Genomic DNA, 20,436 nt, shown 5'->3' on the forward strand with positions numbered 1-20,436 from the left:
ATTCCTCCATCTTTTGCTTCTTCCTTTATCAACATTTGTGTCTACTAATGTAAAATCCTGCGGTTTTTTGGTTGCTGATGGATTTTGCACTTGTCATAATACTACCTATATTACTCAAATATTACTAGTTAGGCTTAGGTTAGAGCTGGGTATATTAATGGGTTAGACTTCTTTAGGAGGGATTCAGTTTCAGGAATTGCAGCAGGACATTAAATGCAGATTTTACAGGAGAATACCACTTTAGGTCCTGAGCATGTGTGAGATGTTGAATTTAATGTTTGTGAGAAAATGAACACTTATTTTCACCTTGGTACAAACATGTATATGTTATTTTTTTCCTCTTCCCCTTTCATTGACTGGAGCTAATATTGGCCATGATGATCATAAAGGAATATCAGGGAAGCTATTCTTAGCTCTACTTTGTGGAAAAACAGGAGGTGTGAGATACTATGATCCAGGCTCTTCTTTGTGACAGCATGATGCCCACTGTAGGTTGGCAGGCAGGACCATGCAGTGGCCTTTGCACCAGTTTGCCTCTAGGCTAAGGCACAGGAGCAGCCAATGCCCCTTTGCTTGTCTCCTTAATGCTCCTGTAATTTACTGTGAAGTTCTTAAAGGGAGGAAAGCACTGAACTGTCAGAGCCTGTTCTTCTATCCTAAAGGGGTGGATATAGTGGGATCTCTCCAAACTATTAGTGACATTCAGGAAACTTCAGCATTCTTTTAGCTAATGTGGTGGCTGTGATTTTTCAAAGTGCTTTTGTATAATTTTTAGGAAAAGGAGTGCTTCCTCAGTAAATTGATAAGCCCTTTCCATTTTTATGAAGAGCAATGTGTTGATGTTGTTTGCCATCCCAAAAATTCATAATAGCGATAGAAGTGTTGTCATGTGAATATTAAATATGAAAACAAATATGCTCAAGCCTTTGAAGTGTAAGAAAACAATAGTTAACCTTTTTTCATTAAACAACCAAAAGTTTTCTCAGATGAGCAGAACAACAGTTTTTCTGGGATAGATGGCAAACTCTTGTTCTTTACTTCCACTTAACTCTACTTCTTTTTATGGGAAATTTGAGTTTTTCTGCTCTTGAAGAGGCAGTTGATCATTTTTATTTGTGCTCTAAGTTACAGTGGGCTTTCTGAGATGCTCTTCCTTCTAATGGATCTTTATTAGCAAGAAGAAAGTAGTGTTTAACAGTGTTCAAAAAGTTAGTCTCAGCAACCAGAATTGTTTCTGTTTGTCCAACTTGTTCTAGTGACAGGCCCAGGTTTTCCTCTCTGAGCTTTCTCAGTGAACTAACATTAAACTGAGACTGGGATAAGCAGAAACAAGGTACATACCAGAGGTTCTTTCTGGACATGCATATAAATAGATTTATATGCTCTGTGTACAGAGCAAGAGGTATCTACTGCTGCCAGCAGGAAATCTCAGTTATATGGTGCAGAAGCCAAACTACCTGGGCTTTTAAAATTTTGCCTAAAAACCTGATGTTTTAGTCATTGATTTAGCTTTCCCCAGTGTTGTGCCAGCTATATGAGATTGTAGCTGATGTCTACAGTCAGCTTCAGTGAACTGGAGAATCAAAAGTACACTGGGTTTCTATCACAGGGCTAGCCTAGTAATAGGTAATCTTAAAAACAATATTTTGCTTGTTTTGTGGCATATATTGCATGCAGTGCTACATGGCATTTACCCTAAAAGTACTCCAGGCACTATCCCAAGAGGTAAGTATAAGCTGACACAGTTGGGTTTTTTTCGTTTTTGTTAAAGTAATCATCTCACTCCCACTGCTAATGCAGTTTACTGTGAGAAATTGGAATATGCTGTAAGTGGCACAGAAGAAATCATGGAGAGGCTTGCTGGTAATCATAAGCATAACAGCAACCTACTCACTGTTATCATCAACAGTTTTGAATACTAGTATGGCAGGAGACCAATCAAGAGTAATAAGTTGCCTAAATGCCCAAGAAAGAAACGGGGAGGAAAGAAGAATTTGCAGTTCATACTGTATGTGTAGGCTGAAAAAAAACTCCAGTTCAGTGTTTAATAATAACAGGATTTGTTAGTGGAAAAAATCTCAGAAATAAAAAACAGATTTTCACCACTACATATTTTCTAAAAAAGTTAATGCAGAATGTAAAAAAGTAATATTTTAGATATCAGGATGATATTAGCAATATGAAATTTATTTCAGGCCTCAGAAGTTTTGTGTGGATTTGAGCTGCCTGAATGTGTTGGCTACACCTCTTAGAACCTCTGTAAACTATCATTCTAGTGGCTGCTCTTAAGATCAATTCAAAATTACAGAAGCACTGTGGAAAGCTTCCTGATGTCTTCTAATATGTGGAAACAGCAAAATTAATACCATCAAGCTCCACCTTGTTCCTGCAAGTAACATCAACATCAAAATATCAAAATCTTAAGAGTAAAAAGTGGAATTTTAATATTATGTATTTATTTTATGGATACAGAGGGAATTTTAAATCTCTGCTTAGATCTCTGCTTTTCAGATGTTCGCAATTTGTTCCTCTCTGTTGTTGATGATGATTTTGCTGCAGTACCAATAAATCTCACTAACACTTATTTATAGCATTTAATTATAATTTAGGTGTAACTTTTTTCAAATTGTTTCTTTTCCACTCTGTAGATTGTAGAGCTACATAAATTAACCCACACAAACAAGTCACTTTGCAATAAGTGACTAATTGCAAATACAACTTCAGTGACTGAGATGAGTGATTTTTAACAGTTGGCACATATTGACTAGGCTATTGGAAATATTCTTGCCACAAGTTTTTTTGCAAAACAGCTTTTGCTTCTAAAATCAGGTACTCTTGTTCTGTGGTCCCATGAAAGATGGTAACTGATCTTTTTCTCCAAGGGTTTTTTATGTTCCGTGCAGATGACTATTGAATAACATAGTTTGGTATGGAAAAAATAAAAAAAAAATGACAATCTGTTTCTTTCCTTTTTTTTCAGTCTAATTGGAGAAGAGACAGAGACCAAAAATGCCACCTGCAACAGGAGCGCCAGATTACCCACCTCCTGATGGAGGCTGGGGATGGGTTGTGGTCTTTGGGGCTTTTATCTCCATTGGATTTTCCTATGCCTTCCCCAAAGCCATCACAGTGTTCTTCAAAGAAATACAAGAGATCTTCCACACATCATATAGTGAGATAGCTTGGATATCATCAATAATGCTTGCTGTCATGTATGCAGGAGGTAAGACATTCCTGAAATTAGTAAATAACTTTGCTTAGTTGTTTTTTTCATGTGGGCTTAAAGCATTTTTTCCCTTTGGGCCTTTTCTTTGTTCCTCTACCTAAGATTCAAGTAATTTGAATAAAAAAATATTTTGCAATCTTTCCAAAAATTCACAATTTTTAAGAGTATAACTTCCCAACAAATCATTGCCCAAATAATTTCTTCTGGGTCTAGGAGTAAATTTGGTCAGTTTCCACTGACTTGGTGAGATTTCTCAGTATATCCAATGATGAAGCTTAATCACAGAAAATTATTATGGCAACGAGGGTTCATTCATGAGGCACAGGTATTCCTCTGTAGACAAGGGTTTACATCTGGTCCTTAGTTGTCCTGAGAGTGATGTTTCAAACATGCCATCTGTATGACAGCTAACAGGCAGACAATCTTATTCTTGGGATTGAACAGGGAACATAAATTCTCTGATACCTTTCTTCTTGCAAGTGAGCAAGTAAAGAACAAGACAGATGTAAAAGTATTTTAAAGTATAAAGCTATGTTTAAGAACTAAGTGTCAGATCTGCTTTGACAGGCTTTGTGCCTATCAACTCCAAAGACTAACTTGTTAAATTCTGCATGGTTTCTTCATTTTATCATAATTTTTTTCTCCTTTAAGTATTGGTGAGTGCTAGCTGCTGTTTAGGCAAAACACTTAGACAGTTCAAAGGTGTGAATTATGTTAATTCAGGCAACAGATCTGGTATTTCCCTTTCTTTTAATGCTAAGAGATAACCACGTAGATCATCTGACTATTTGCACGGATGAAGCAATTAAATGCATACATTTACAAACGTGTGTTTATGTATATGTACATATGTGTGAATGTACAGACATAGAGACTGAAAACACTGTGCTGATAGCATACTGATACTGAAACTCTTTAATCGCTGAAGAGTGTTGCTCCGGTATTTTTCAGAAGTGGTGTTTGTGTAACAGTAAAGTACAGTGTTGTCAGGTCCAGCAAATGATCTATTGAAGGGTTAATAAAGTGTCATTTCCAGCATGGTAGTTTCTTTATCTCTTATTTCATTCTCCCTAAACTCTGACACATTAATGGCCCTACCTTACTTAGTAGTCAGGGAAGTAAGGAGCATGCCTACTAAGAGGCTCAGGCTATCTGGATTGCTCTCTCCAACTACCTCTTATTCCCTGTCTGACTACAATCTGGTGCATTAGCTTTTTCACCTCAGTTGATGGGATGGAAAAATGGATCTTTTTTCAAATTCTGTCAGTCACAGAGACCTTATGAAGATGTCTTGACAAATGGTATCTGTATCAACAAAAGTATGCTATTGACATATTTTGATACTATTTTTATTCATATACTAATAGAAAATTGTGAGTTCCTCACAAGCCGGTGGAGAAATTGAAAGGATTTTATAGAGCCAGCGACAATAGTCAAGTGAATTCACCAAAATTCACCAGGTGAAGAAATAACTTGAAGCATTCAAGAGTGGAGTGAAAGAGGGTATATCTCCTCACATTCAAGTCCCTTCTAATGGAGCACTTTCTTAAGGGTGCATCAGTACTTGCACTCTGGATTGTACCTGTGTAACTGTGGAAACCTCTGAACAAGTGTTGAACCCATCTTCCCATCTGTATGGGAAGATAACAGGTGTTGAAAAGCTGGATAATTTTTCTGCTTTCTGTACGCTGTGACTTGCTGATCCTGAGCTCCTTTAACAATGTGAAGCAGGTTTGCTCTATGGTGCAGGTGCTGCTATGTTGTGTTCTCTGCGTAGCATTTCATTTATGCCATTTCTGTCAGGTCAAAGTTCACCCAGGTTCACCAGGACATTTCGCTGTGGTCGTTTTTATCTGTGAGGTTCAATGTGCACATCTTTTCCCATTAAATACAAAAGATTAAGTATTTCTGCCTTTTCTCTAGTACTTCTTTGACTGTTCTAATTACCAGTTACTAACTGCGCTTCTATATTGACATTAAAAACTACAAAATTGTTTGCTATTCATTCTGCTGACACCTACCCCATTTACTACAAAGATTATCAGCACAGGAACAGTAAGCAGAGTTGTTTAGATATCTTGTTACAGACTCTTGGTTTTAAATTGCTGAGAGTGACGACCCTGCCTGATATAAACACTCTTTGAAGCCAAAGCTTCTCTAGGACCACTTCCTAATAACTGGGCCATTTAGACAATCACTGGCAGAATATGAAATAGCAATCCGGAAAAACATTTCTGAAGGAAATCACTTCATTGTTTTTAGTGTCTAAAGATGATTTGATTCTTCTTTCACATTTGATGTGCTGTAATGTGAAATACACGTTCAGGCCACAAGTACAAGGTGCATTGTTTACTAGGAAGTGTGATATGTGCACCTGCAATGAACACTGTTCATCATGCTACTAATGAAGGTAACCTGAAAACATCTACGATCTGTCATCCTCATTACAGCTTAACATTCAACCTATTAATCATCACAGTGGGGTCAGTGAATAAGTTAGACTCTGTGCAGACACTTTTTGCTTTGGAGGCTGCAGCCTCTTGCAGTAATTAGCTGGCATCTGTGTTTCTGCAACAAGGTATTAACTTACCTTTCAATGCCTCAGTAAAAAGCTCCAGTAAGGAGCTAAAAGAATGTTAATTATATTTATCACTTACTTCATACTTAGAATAAATGGCATTAAATTATAGCAGACCATCTGGCAATCCATATGGTCTCCTGCAGTCCTGGTTAATTCCAGCAAATAGGTCAAGCACAGCATTCACCCTGTTAGGAAAGCACCAGGCAGAGGTGACAAATCTGATAAATCAAATCAATATGAAACTAATTTTCTCTCTCAATCTGGCACAATATGCAGTTTCTTACTATTTTCTGTTGTGTTTTGGGGATTGGTTTGTTTGTTTTCTTAAGCTCTCTCTTCCTTCTTCCCTCACCCCCCCAACCTTTTGATGTCTGTTAGAGTTTACTAAAAAGGCATCTCAAAAAGCAAGATCCAGTGATGTGATTAAGGTTACAAGTATTGCACATGCTCTACTGTTCAGGCCATGCTTGATAAAAGCATCCTCTGGAGAAGAGCAGTCCGTTCAGTCTCCATGGTAACTCCTTCTTCTGCCTCTCTTGAGCAGAGACTGTCAATTGCATTAAATTAAGGGTGATGGTTTTGTGATGGATTCCTACACCCAAGGGACTGAGATTGGGACCACCAGACTTTTGTTACTGGAGGACAGAAGCTGGGATAAAATGGAATTAGTTGAGTTATCCTGACAGCACAATCTGTGTTCCTGCATGTGTATGAACAGATATGTGTATAAAATGCATGTGCATGTATGTATTCCTATGTATATAAAATATATATGTATCCATACACTTACAGAGTAATATGTCTGCTGCCAACACACAGAGAAATTAAGGAATTAAAGAAAAAGGTCAAATACATTTGACCTCAAGTTCTCTTAGTTCATTCTTCTCTTTTTCAAAACTTTACCTCTCACTTTGTGCAGCGTTATCAGCCAAAGGTGATTAAGGAGCTTCTTATCAGAGCTCGATCTGTTTCCAGTAAAAATGTTTTCATTGCTTTCAGTGTGGGTTTGATAGGAGCAATAGTGGCAGCTATGAAAGCCATGTGACAGGTCTGGTGATTTCAGACAGAACTGACCTTGAGTTTTAGATTTCCTCAGGGAAAAAGCAGTTTGTTCACTTGCTGGTCCTTAACTATTTTTCTATCATTTTTCCAAGGACAGTTTCAGTTTGCAGTTTTTGTTTCTTTTGTTTGTTTGTTTGTTTGTTTGTTTTCTCAAAAAGTACTTTTTGGGTGTAACATTGGGTTGTGAAGATTAGCTTGAGCTGGTAAATCCTTCAAGCCATACCCAGCTGTGAAATGTGGGGCAGTCTTGCTGGTCTGAAGTTCAGAAAACATAAAAGTTTCATTTAAATTCTGGATAATGTTTCTGAGTAAATAGTTGAAAATACATTTTTAGACTGCTTTGGAATAAAGATGCTATATAAGTGTATGGAGTGGCCATTATAATTTTTCAAAACACACTTATTCTTTAAAAATGTAGCACCTAATATCTTCCTTTCTCTTCAGTATTGCATAAGTTATTCAAGTCTGAAGTTACGTGTTTCCAAACACTAGCAAACCCTTGAAGGATTTTTCATCTGACAACACAAAAGTAGCCTATAGACAAGTCCTCATTTTGACTTTCTCTATTATTAATTTGGAAAATAACGTATCATATGGTATGTTCAAAATATTTGTGATTTTATCTCAGTGGGTGTTTTGGTGATATTGCTGTGAAGATGAAATGGCGTGCACGGTGGAGATGACAGTTGTGAAATCCATGTAACACAAACAACAGATGGTTATGGATTTTTACTTTTGGGCAGAACCTGGGTTCCTACACTTTTCTTCCTTCCTGATAACATTTTCTAATTTTGGTTTTACAAATACAGGCACAAGGAATTCAGTGGCCATCAATATGGAGATTGAGAAGCTTTCTTGAATTGACCTATCTCCTTTGTTGTCAGGGGCAAGTGTTTTTCCCCATCAGAATATGCAAAGTGTTGCATTTTAATAACCTCATTTAGAGTGCCCTTGAAAGCAGAACTTACTAACTTTCTGAGTTCCTCATGGGCATAAGGGAATACTTCACATTTAGCCTGAGATATATGAAAAGCATCTATGTGAAGTTAATTTGAGACTCACAGATAAAAGAAAAGGAGTCGTAATGAGGTTTCACAAGAACAGAGCATTTTGACTCTTATTAGCAAATGGAGATAAGAGTAACAAAATATTATAAATATACATTAGTTCAGTTCTTAAAAAACAAGACCTGAATGCTAAAGCCTGTGAAGGGTAATACAGCCAGGTCTTGTATTTCTTGCAAGGCTTTGAGTTTTAGTAAAACTGGACATTGTAGGGTAGCGTTCTGCAGAAGGAATGCATGTTTTAAACAGAGATGTTCTAAACTGAGATGTCTTCCTAGATGTTTAGAAAACACTCTAAAATGGTCAAGGGAAGAAAGGTGAAAAAAAAACCAAAAGCATATCTGTTTTAGATGGTTTTATAAATTTTATTTTCACACAGGTTTGTCACCTTATGTACAGGAACGAGATGGTTTTTTACTCTGCAACTTGTTACATTTTGCTGAACAGATAAGACCTAATTGCTAAATATTCATTGCCTTTTGTGGATCCAATTTTGTCAAGTTTTCATGAAAAAAGGGTTTTGCTTGGGTCTGGATACATTTAGGAGGCCGGTCTCAAAGCTAAGGACATGCTTCCACTGGGAGAAATAAGGAGTTTTTTGTCTTTTATTGTATGTTTGTGTTAATTTTGAGTAATTGTCAGAAAGACATTACATTATACAGAGTTCCCACTGTGTTTCTACGAACCTCTTTTGATGTTCCAGCCATAGGGTATTTGTCATGGTTTGATACATATGATCACCTGGGGCATGCTTTAGAGGTGAACATGGCAGTGATGGGTTAGTGATTGTACTTGGTGATCTTGGAGGTCTTTTCCAACTTTAACAATTCCATGATTCTATAGAAATATTTGCAGTAACTTAAATTTAATTTACTTGAGCCTTTTACTAAAACAGGTCTCATTTACATAAAAGTAGGCAATGTGGATTGCATAATGAACATTAATTAATAACTCTCCCTTTGTAAGACTTTGTCTTGATCTTAATTTGGTTTTACAGACAGGGACTTCAATAAGTAAATAAATATTGACAGCTTTTTTATCTGCAAAAATGATGCTTTTTTGATTTCCACTTAGTTTCAATTAATAGGTCAAAGTCTAACAATAATAAATAACATGCATCATTTTCTAAGGAGCTAAAACTTTGGGTTTGTTTAAGAAAGGTATCAAGGGACAAACTGTGGCCTTTGATATGTTCATTGAGCTTGTAAAACTTTGAGGAAAGAATGCTTGTTTTGTGAGTACTGCAAATGTTGGATTAGTTCCCATATAGTTTTTCAGTGGATCATACAATGGCTGTGTTCGTGATGTGTGTTGGGTAATTCAAAGGTAATGGAACAATGGTCTAGCGCAACTGGAAATCATGAGACATTTATGCAGATACCAGAGAAGAACTGCAGGGAAGGAAAAGTCTGTGTATACCATTGTAGTCACCCAGCACTTCAAATGAAAGAGTAAACCCAGCACTTTACAAAGAACTTATTATAGAATTTTACTGGTCCATTGTTTTGGAATGTCTAAGAACTATTCCCTTGTTTATTTTGAAGAGTATATTCAAGGAAAACAGAGTTGTACTGATATGTTTAGAAGGTATTCTAAGCCAGTATCAAATGGCAACAGCTGAGACATACTGTGGTTCAAGATATGTAGTTATGCAGTCATTAGCAGAGGTGAGTGTGCCAGACACTTTGTGACAGGCTTGTGGTGATGCCAGAGGAACAGCAGAAATAAAAAAATGTGATGGTTTAGAATGTTTTTTTATGATTATATTAGGTACTCTTTAAATTGATTCACTAATTTTGAAGATTTTTGCAAAGACCACCTGGTAAATGTGTTTAAATGTATAAACCATATGAAGCATTTTTTAGGAGTCAAAAAGATTAAAATCTAATAGTGATATTCTATTGAAATTCTGTACCTCCAAGAATACAAACGAATGCAGTTTTAGTAGGTAATACATGTTTTGTTGGTGCATACAAGCCAAAGAAAATCTTAGCTTTCTTTTCCACAAATTTTGGCAGGTATTTTTTCATTGTCAAGAAACAGTTAAGTATTTGCAGTTCTACCTGATTTTTGTCTGGGGGAATATCTACTATGACATGACATCCAAATGAAAGAATGCGACTAAAACAAGAACTCTACTGTGAAATAAGATGTTGATTTACTCATATAGTTCAAACACATCTTTTAACAGTTTCTGATAATGGGAATGTGTGCCCGTTTGGTTTTCTATGCGTAATACTTAGAAACACGTACCATTAAGAGGTTTAACTTTTAGAAAACTTTGAAGAAAGTAATGGTATCCTTACAGCTGTTTTGCAATAGTAGCTGGAGATAATATGAACAGGATTCATGTGTTTCATCTTCCTCAGCAAAGGCACCTATATCTGACCAGTTGTCTAGACATCTTCTGTTGTCAGTCAATAAAGATGGGAACTTCTAATTCATTCCTCCTGAAGCTAAAAGTCCAAAACACATCAAATACAAAGACTTCTTTGGCTTTCGAGTGCTAAAAGAATCTAGAGGTAAAGTTCAAATTCTCCACAAATCTGAGTTGATGACGCCCTACATGATTGTTGCCCAGCACTAATACATTATATTTTGCTACCTAGAGACCTGGAAATTTAAAAACATTCTTATTTGAGATACACACCCACTGTTAGGGGTTTTAAGCTTGTTGTGTTTAACGTTTGATTTCTTCTTTAATCTTCTTGTATGTTGAATGGGTTATAATTCTCCCAAGTTCCAGTGACACTGACTCAGTTGCATTAGTTTTAGCCCTATTAAAATACCTGGTAATTTTAGCAGTACCTTTGAGCTTGTAAATCTTCTCTTACCTTGCAATGACTTTCCTCATACCTGTAATTTCCTTTCTTCCATAAGCAGATAAGAAAAAAACACAACTGGCTTGTCTAATAATTGTCTAGGTTTACATTCTTCTGTGGCTGATTATAAGCTGATAGAAATCGGTGGATCTGTTACATTTTCTTATGCTCTGTGAATGATTTAAAGGTTAAATACAGTTCAGTCTCTTTGTAACAAGATCCCCAAACACTTCTCTTATCGGTATCAGCTGGCAGCACCAACTTTGTCATGCTGCAAACCGTACTCATACTGCTCTCCTATGGAGGAATCCTTTGCTCTTCCTGGAACAGAACTTGCCTGAGTAAAAATTGTAGTTCTTTTAAAAGGATGAGCTTCTCTGTCCCACATATATTGCTTCCAGATTTGCAGGATTTCCCAAGAACTCTGCACAAGCTTTCAAGATTGGACTGGCACAAGAGAAGGCAGCAAATGTCCTATTTAGCCTTCGCTAGGAGGTGGAGTAATCTTATGTCCTTGGAAGTAAAATTTCACTCAGAAAAGCTTCTAGAGTAGCGCTGGTCTAAATTATTTGAATTACTGGCATGTACCCAACTTGCAAAATTAATATCTCCTCTTTGTGTCATTGCTGAGCTTTAAGTGTACATAATAAAGTGAATGAGTCTGCTATTACTTGCCTCGTCAGAATATTTGTAATTTTCAGAGCAGCAAGTAAATAAACAAAGTGCAGGAGGTTTTACTTCTCGATATTTAACTTAAGGACTGTCTTTAGAGGAACTATACAATCCATAAGAAACCAAGACTCCAGAATGGGTACCATGAAACATTTGATTAAGGAGCATAAGTGTTTAAAGCTGGAGAGAAGGAATATCTTCATTGATGATGTTACTCTCTTATCAGAGACATGTAAAACAACTGCCTGGGGCTCCATTCCGAGTATGAGCATTGATGCTTATCCTGCAAGAAATGCTTCATTTTAAATACCTTAGTGATCTCATAAAGTTCAAAGTTAAATTATTTTTTTTCACCTACCTAAAGTCAATAAGTCAACATATAAACATGTTTATATATTTATGCAAATATGTTCATCATTAGGTGTGTTTGCAACATCAAGATTTCTTGACAATGTACCTTCAATGACTTTCATGATTTCAGAGGCATTCATTAAAATCTCATTTTTATTTATATTCACCTTAGAAAGACATGATTCATAAATGATTAATATCTTTTCCCCTATATAAAATATAAATAAAATATAGAATACTAGCTTTGAAGAATTACAAGATTTGAGCAAAGCTGGTGGTATTCACTTTATTGAAGTAATCATTGGATACAACTTCTGACCTATTTGTTAGTAAGCTGATATCTGCTTCATAAATGGAAAACAAAAATCTAAGGACACAGTACAATTTGACCTCAAGTATGAATCTCCTAACTTGGATTTTAATTTATTGGATTCCATCGAGCTCCGGTGCTGCAAAGTTCTCTGAGAAATCAAGAATCAGGGACTGTGACTGTAAGGATTATTCATTGGAACAACAGATTCTGTAACAAAACATTTCCAGGTAGTGACCTGAAATTGTTTGATTCTCACATGGGAAAAGAATGTAGTCAACACTGGAGATGATTCTAAGGGGCTTGAGCCCCCTCACATGAGCAATCACTCAGGGGACTACACCTCACAGAATGAGATGTGGCAGTTCCTCTCAGAGAGAGGTTCAGTGTGTGTTAAGCATATACAGTAATAAACACCACTTTTGGCTTATACTAAAATAAGAAACTGTAGAGTTGCAAGTTTCCTAAGACTGTTTGGTAATGATATGCAATATGATACCTAATAACCTTGGAAAAAATGTTTGTAATTATTTTGAGCTAAGAGGAAGAATTAGTTCCTGGTAATGCCACACAGTTATATTTTAATTTGTTTATTTATATGGCAGAACGCAGTAGAAATATTTCAGAGTGAATTTTTTGAAGAATTTTAATTTAACTGAAAATTCTGAGGCTTGAAATTTTTATTTCAGCTTGGGAATAAAATTGATGTTAAAGCATAAAGTTGGTTCATGCAATGCTTTTTGAATTTTCTGTATTGTTCCTTAAAAATCAACTAGCATGCCACATAATATATGTGGGAGTGATTCTCTTGTCTTTTACACAGCACCATAGTTTATACCTGTGGAAAGAGTGTGCAAGGTTACATTTGCCACTGTGATTTAGAAGCTCTTCATATTTACTTACTCAAATGTAAACAGTAAGCTGAGTGCAAAGCACTTGACCCTATGCTCAGAGAGCCAGAGCTGAAGTGGCAAATGGGGTTAAGACAAGAACAAATTTGTATTATGGAATTTCTTCCAGATTATTTCACCTGATGTTATAAAAAATTACCTGACAAGGTGTTCAGATATACACATTGCCTAGATCAGGCAAAGTTCTGACCAATTGCTTTCCAGTAAGATGCATTAAAACTTACTAAAAGAAACATAGTTCCTCTTGTAGGAAGAAAATATTACTTTCCTCAGTAAACCTCAGTAATATTCTCCTCACAGGCACACATGGTAAATCTTTGCAGAAGTAGGTATATTTCATTGGATTATTTTAATATGTTCTTGCTGAAGAATGTCAACATAATTCTTTAGTGGAAAGGTGGCTCCAGAAATGCATGATGCTCCAGCAGTATCTGTAATACAAATGATGAAAAGCCTGTATTTTAATGGGCACTAATTTATTTTGAATTTATGATGCATCGCAGTCATTAGAAGGAAGCTGCTTTACATTACTAGATGGAGAATAAGGTTTCTGCCAGTGGCAGGTTGTTTTATTTCTTCACAGAAGGTAAAAAACCCCTCTTGTTTCAAAAGCCACACAAATACTATCTTCAGTGCAGGAGGATGGGACTAGGTCACCAAGCCCCTTCATGTTGCCTTTTGAAGCAGAGCTCAAATACTCCTTGTTCATATAAGCAGACCTGATCTAGACTTTCCCACCCGTACACTTTCAGAAAATCTTGTCTATGGAGGTGCATCCTCTGCTGCTGCAAGGGAAAGAACAATGTAGACTGTGTAGAGAATGTTATGAATGTTGTTTCCTCTCTAGTCCAGCCAAAATGCAAATGCCATAACAGCCTTTGTCCAACTCCCTTATAATATATTTCTTTTCCACTGTCCAAGTCCCAGGCTTTTTCTACTATTTTTTCCTGACTCTTTCACTCCTAACTTGGTCATAACTTATTCTAATTTTGACTGAGTCCACAAAATAAATGGCATGTGACTCTACACAGAGAACAATTTAAAAATTTGAAACCACATCCAAGTAAAGCTTTTTCTAAAGCAGATGGAAATCTAAAAGTGACAGTTCAATAGCAAATTCAGCTCTGATGAGAAAACATATGTGAGGTGGGTATGGGAATATACAAAGATAAACTGACATCTACTCAGATGTAAAGATTTAAGAAATTTATCTAATTTCTCCATCAACTTCATTGCACAGAGTTATTCTGAGACATGTATTTGTCCATAAAAGGCTAGAGAGATGCAAGGAAAATAGAATTATAAGATATTAGAAACCACTCTTAAATTTTTGATTATTCAGTAAATATTTTACTCAATATTATTTTTAGAAAGCAGTTAAATATAGGTTGTCTCAAATTTAACCAAATTGGAAATCATAGGCTCATAGAGTGGTTGGGCTGGGACAATTTCAGAATTTTATATGTGTTGACTGAGTTGTCCTCAAAGTTTCCACTTCTTTTAGGGTTTAATAAAGGCTACTAATTTGAGCACAGTTGAAATGAACATGCATTAAAAAAATTAAAAACATCACATCACGTAAATCTTGTTACTGTTTCTGATCAAGAGTTATTTGTTATTATGATAACTTTTGGCTAATAATAATATTTTGATAACTTTGGGCTAATAACTAATTTTGATCTTTTTTTCTTCATGTTTCTAGGCATTTAACAGTTTATATTGCTTTTAGTCCTTTTGACCAGGAGGACGAATAGTCAGTGTTTTTTACTTTATATATAATTCTATAATTTAACAGATTTTTCTCAATATAAGCACGTGCTATTTTTTCACTGTCCGAAAACAGTGAAAAAAACCAAAGCAAATGAAGCTTCGCAGAGAGTCTCAGTTTTAATTGGCAACTGAATGTATTTTGAAAAATAGTGGGGAACTAGTATGATCCCATTAATACACTACCACTGTCTCCACTTACACTCTTAATAGGTGCCAAAAACTAATGAGAATGCTTAGTTCCCATTTCATATGGTATCTTTAAAACACAGATAAATTCCCCTCTCCCTTCTGTTTCATTTGTCCTTTCTCTTCCTCTCACTCTTCCCTTTTCCCTCCATGTTCCCATTCCCTCAGCACGCTGGGAAGATGTATAATTAAATATTTATTTTATTACAAAATATAATATTTTATTATTGTATCAAATTATTTAGAAATTATGGTTTAATTTATGGTCTAATTTATGGTTTTTAAAGGAGTTTGGGAAACTGACACACTTAGTCTTCTAAATGTTAGCACTGAAAGACACCATATGCATTTTCCTGGATATTAGTAAAAAAACTGTAATTAAAATGATAATGCTTTAGGTTTTGGGGTTTTTTTCCTATAAAATAGAGTTTAAGCCTGATGATACTAATGTTTTAAGTGTATTTGGAAAAAATCTTACAATGTTATTGACAATGACCTAAATATGATGACTTCTGTGGACACTTCCAAGTTATAAATACATACATCCAGATTTGTACTTCTCATCACATCTATTCTAAGTATGTAGATGAGATTTAATGATCCACTTATAATCCATAATTCACACTAAGAGGTCCAGAGACACATCATAGGTAATAAATTCAGTATTTTCAATTTGAAGTTTAATTATACGGTGCAAAACTGAGAGCAGAAAGGAATGTGATAAAGGAGCAACTGAGAGGAAGCAAGTGTCTTGTGCTTTCTCTGAAATTACATATTATTGCCTGCAACAGTATATAAGGAATAATTTCTAAGTTGAGTTAGTTATAATATTATTTTGGAAGAAAACAAATAAACTGTAGGATGGGGTGCAAGATGAGAATGAGATATTGTATGAACTTTAATATGATGGGCAATTTGTAGAAGACAGAGAAATCCAAATGACAATATTAATCTTAACTGAAGTTGGCTGGATCTTTCAGTGTAAATGCATTATCTGAAAAATTTATTGGTTTGAGTTGGAGAGAATACATTCCCAAGAACTACTCAATAGCCTGGGCTATTGTAATTGTTATGACTTTTTGCTCTCTAAAATTCTGCTGGGCAGAATTGACAAAGTATTATTCTGCTTCCAGGAAAAGTAGCCAGGGATTTTTTAGGGGTTATAAAAATAATGAATGATAATAGGGAATAATAAATAGAAGGTGGTGAGTAATGTACATGTACAATTATTGTGTTCACATGTGCATACCCACAGATTTTTAGAAAAGGCAGCCATTCCTCAAAGAGGAAGGAAGAAAGAAAGAGAAAAAGGAAAGCCTTTGTAACAATCCAACAACATGGTTTACGAAAAATCTGTATGAAGAAATAAAGTAAATATTTGCATGAACTTTTCAGTTTGGTTTTTTTGGTTTTTTGCTTTTTTTTTTTTAGGGGGTGGGGGGCTTGGCTCTTTTTTAGTTCCCAACAGTTATCTCTTAGATTAACTACATACCTCTTTTTTCCAATTTGCTATAATTCTAATTTTTACAGTGGTATAGTGTAACCTCTGTCTTTTTTTTTCTAGATTTATATCTCCAGAAAATCACCCCCCCCCTTTGGAACAGCAGAATATACAGAACTTGTTTGGCAATCTGGTTCACAGTTAGTAAGCTGTAAAGACAAGTTTGATAGCTAAAAAATGTAATCTGCTTTGGAAAGGCAAAAAGTACTAAACACTGAGTCTTCAATTAGAAATTTTTGAGTTCTTTGAAAGTGAAGAGTGAGTTCAGAATGTTTCAGGTGAAAAATACTTATAAATGGGATAAGTACCTTCTATTATCTCTGGAAAAAACAATCCGTTTTTATCATTGAGTCCATCAATCACATGAGAGAAAGCACTGTTTTTTTTTTGTTTTGTGTTTGTGTGAGTATGTAGTCTCCATGTCTGGGCATAGCAGTTTTTTGATAAGATTATTTTTTAGACAGAAAAACTATTAGATAGAAATTCTGCTTCGCTATAAATAAACCTCTAGTTTCTGAGTAGTACTAATTTCCCCTTGTGCCCTCAAATTAAACCTATTAGGATTTATTTTAAATATTCAGAAATGGGATACTTTCAGTTCACATGCTCAAACACAGATATTACCAAGTTGAACTTAGCCTGTCATTTCAACCAAGTACAGAGACAGGATAACACTCCAAAGATGATACCTCTTAAAAAAAAACCCACTACACATTTTCATGAGAACATTTGAGTTCTGTCTCATGAAATTTCAAATGAATCCCTGAAAGAAATGGAAATTTATTATTATCTTGTATAGTGTATACTGCTGTAGATAGTTATATTTACTAATATTTATATATTAGTATTATTATCTTTACTGTATTTCCAGGGGATATAATAGAATAGTGAATAAATCCTTGTTTGGTTTTTCATTGGTTTTTCATCAAGAACAAGTAGCTTTTAATGGCACAGGTTCATTGTACATTTAACAGTAATATTATTTAAGTGAAATCCTCAACACAGTTTTTGAGTCAGAAAAGTGGTTTTAAATTTAGATTTATGCAAGCCTATGATATCCTGAGGACTTAATTGCTGTTAAATACTTAGCTTTAAAATTCATTGTCTTTTCTTCTGCAGAAAACTTTCATTAATTTTTCCCAGTACCTCATTATTTGCCACTGAATTTTCTAATGTTCATGTTGATACACTACATTCTCAATTTACATGCTGGTTGCTTTGGTTTTCTGTGAAGAAATGAACACTTTGCTGAGAAGATTACTTGCAATGCACATATCATGCACTGATGCTATTTCCCTTTACAGAGGGATGCAGGCTGTTTTTGGAAAAATAATGTGCTTGGTGTTACAGGGTCTCTGTTTAAATACAACTCTCTTATGGGTGCTTGTGTTCCATCTCATCGTTAGCTTGTTCCCTCCTTTCTTCTTTATTGTTTATTACCTTTTTCTAAGTTGAAAGACTAGTTTTTGAAAATATCTATGCATGGGCTTCACTCTACTCAGTGATACTGAAGGTAACAGGAAACCATTTAAAGAATGCTGAAATATTTTTCTGCATCTTATTTCTTTTCACGATCAAGGTGTCAACATGAAATTTGGCAGTTAATTTTGGGCCAGAGCTTTTTTAGTCAGTGACCATATATGTTTCTGAAATCTGGTGAGTGTTCAGTAGCTCTTAGAATTACACTAATTTCCTATTAAATATGATGAAGTTTCATATTGCTCATTTAAAAAGAAATGTCATAATTTATCTTAAAGTCTTCTGCATTGTGATCAAGTGTTTTAGCCTTTCATGAAAAAAATTCTGCAGCAGAGCATGCAAAACATAATTAATATAAAGCATTGATACGTATCCATGTAAATAATAATCAGCATGGCTACTCCTTGATTAAAAACTGGGCATTTTTCCAGCTTTTTAAAATTCATAGATATAAAGCAATTTGCTAACTTGAAGACATTTTCTAAATTACATGGTCCATAACTCCATACACATTTGCTCCCTAACAAACAAGAAAAAAACATGCAAGCCAAACAAGAGCTTTAATCAAAATATGTAAAGCCCTTGATTCATGTCTGATGTATCACTAGAAAAGCACAAATACCAAAGCAGATCAAGTGATGCCTCCATAAAAGCAATACATTTAGAGCAAGTACTAGCACCACTGATCACTTATTTTGTTTTTCCTGAACATTTCAGGAAAAGGCAGCTTATATTTGCAGTCAGACATATGTGTTTCTGACTTCAACACTCCACTTCAAAACTTGCAGGGGTAGCCTTTTTGGGAGGAGGAACCATGAGGGAGAAGCAAGAGTTGAGCACTCTTCCATCAGTCAGGCTCCTGTGTGTTACCACACACACAATTACTGCATTCCTTATAAACCTCCAAGGAATAGATGAAGGTCAAATTATTGCTCATTAGAGATCAAAAGATAAAAGCTTGATGGACTACAAGGCTCCTTCAGGACACCAGTGAGAATGTGAGCGTTCAGAGTAATGACACTGAGGGAATGTAGTTAAGAGCAGGGGAAGTGGAGAGCCAAGTGTGATGGATGGTTCAGCAGCTGACTGCATCCTCCCTGGCAGGCTGAGCTTTTAGCTGCTGAGCTCTCCTATCTCATAGTCTAACAGCCCTAACTCATTGTTGCACATTTCTATTTGGTGGTATTTACTGCAAGAGCATATTCTCTCATTGCTTTCTGTCAAGGTCACTGTGTTATCTAGGTTTATGGAATCAGTGCAGCCAGTTGTTAATGTTATATGAAATGGAAAAAAAAAATGCTGCCAAATGCACAGAGAACTACAGAGAAAACTTTCCAAGGATTCTTGAACTAATTTACTTCACTACTGTTACACAAACGCATGGGATATGTCAGAAATGCAGGTTACCGTTCCCAGAAACATGATAAAGAATACAAATATAAAAAATAATGCAAAAATAGTTGCATGACTTTTTAATATTTTTATTTTTCTTCTGTCAAAGCCTGTCCAAGAATACTAAATAATTTAGCAAAAGGCTTTTGAATGAGAGATTAAACTGTCACAGAATGCATAATATTTGGTCTTGGACCTACTTGAGAAAAACAGCATACTTTGAAAGTATTTTCCAAGATAATTAACAGGTTTTAAGCATTTTGAGTTGCTTTTCCTCTGAGTACCAGAGATAGGATTTCGTTAGCAGTACTAAGAACTTGCTTAAAGCCTTTGTGATTGAATGAGTTTTCATTAGTGGACTTCATATTAAAAAAAAAAAAGAGAAAATTTTGGACTGATCTTAGCAAATAGTTTATACTAATATCAATTCTTGGGTCTCCTTGGGCTTTTCCAGCCTTGTAGGAAACAGAAATAAAAGATAAACCTTGATTGGAAAGACAGCTGCATTGACTCTGCAGAGCAGATGGCTGAAAATGTGTTTAAACCACTTGACAGGATGCAATCTACAATGTAGCATTAGTGTAATTTGAAATATTACTACATTTATTTTCAACTTCTTTCAGAAATTCACTTCATTTAAATAAATGTCATATTGTTCAGACTGAGTCATTTCATGTTGCTTTGGGTTGATGACACTATGAACACTGTAATGACATTGTCAATATATGTTTAAAAAATTACCTTATTGTCCGGAAAGTTTATCTCTAGTTCCATTCTAAAATTAATGGAGGTAGCAAAATAGAAAGCATGAATGCACTGGCAGTATGCAAGAGAAATTACAGAGTGCGCTCTAATTATATCACTGTATTACAGCAGTGAGAACTCAAACTAGGACTAATGGAACAGCTCCTCCTAGAAGCTCTGCTAAGGCACGTGGAGAACAGGGAGGTGATTCTGGTATCAGCACAGGCTGGGGATGGACAGATGGAGAGCAGCCATGCTGAGAGGGGCTCAGGATGCTGGGGGAGGAGAGGCTGGACATGACCCAGCCATGGGCACTCCCAGCACAGAGAGCCAAACGTGTCCTGGGCTGCATCCCAAGCAGCGTG

At 35.5% G+C, this 20,436-nt stretch overlaps 1 protein-coding gene across 5 annotated transcripts in view; it reads left to right on the forward strand.

Moving 5' to 3' along the window:
• Positions 1-20,436, forward strand: part of SLC16A7 (solute carrier family 16 member 7) — an 80,238-nt gene that overhangs the window by 43,544 nt on the left and 16,258 nt on the right. For all 5 annotated transcript variants that reach the window (XM_036401261.1, XM_036401262.2, XM_054514971.1 and 2 more), the window contains exon 2: positions 2,981-3,223. In XM_036401261.1, coding sequence (XP_036257154.1) covers positions 3,010-3,223 — 214 coding nt within the window. In that variant the 5' untranslated portion in view covers positions 2,981-3,009. The remainder of the gene's footprint in view (positions 1-2,980; positions 3,224-20,436) is intronic.

The sequence above is a fragment of the Molothrus ater genome, chromosome 5 (assembly GCF_012460135.2).
Source record: "Molothrus ater isolate BHLD 08-10-18 breed brown headed cowbird chromosome 5, BPBGC_Mater_1.1, whole genome shotgun sequence".
In the NCBI taxonomy this organism is placed as follows: Eukaryota; Metazoa; Chordata; class Aves; order Passeriformes; family Icteridae; genus Molothrus; species Molothrus ater.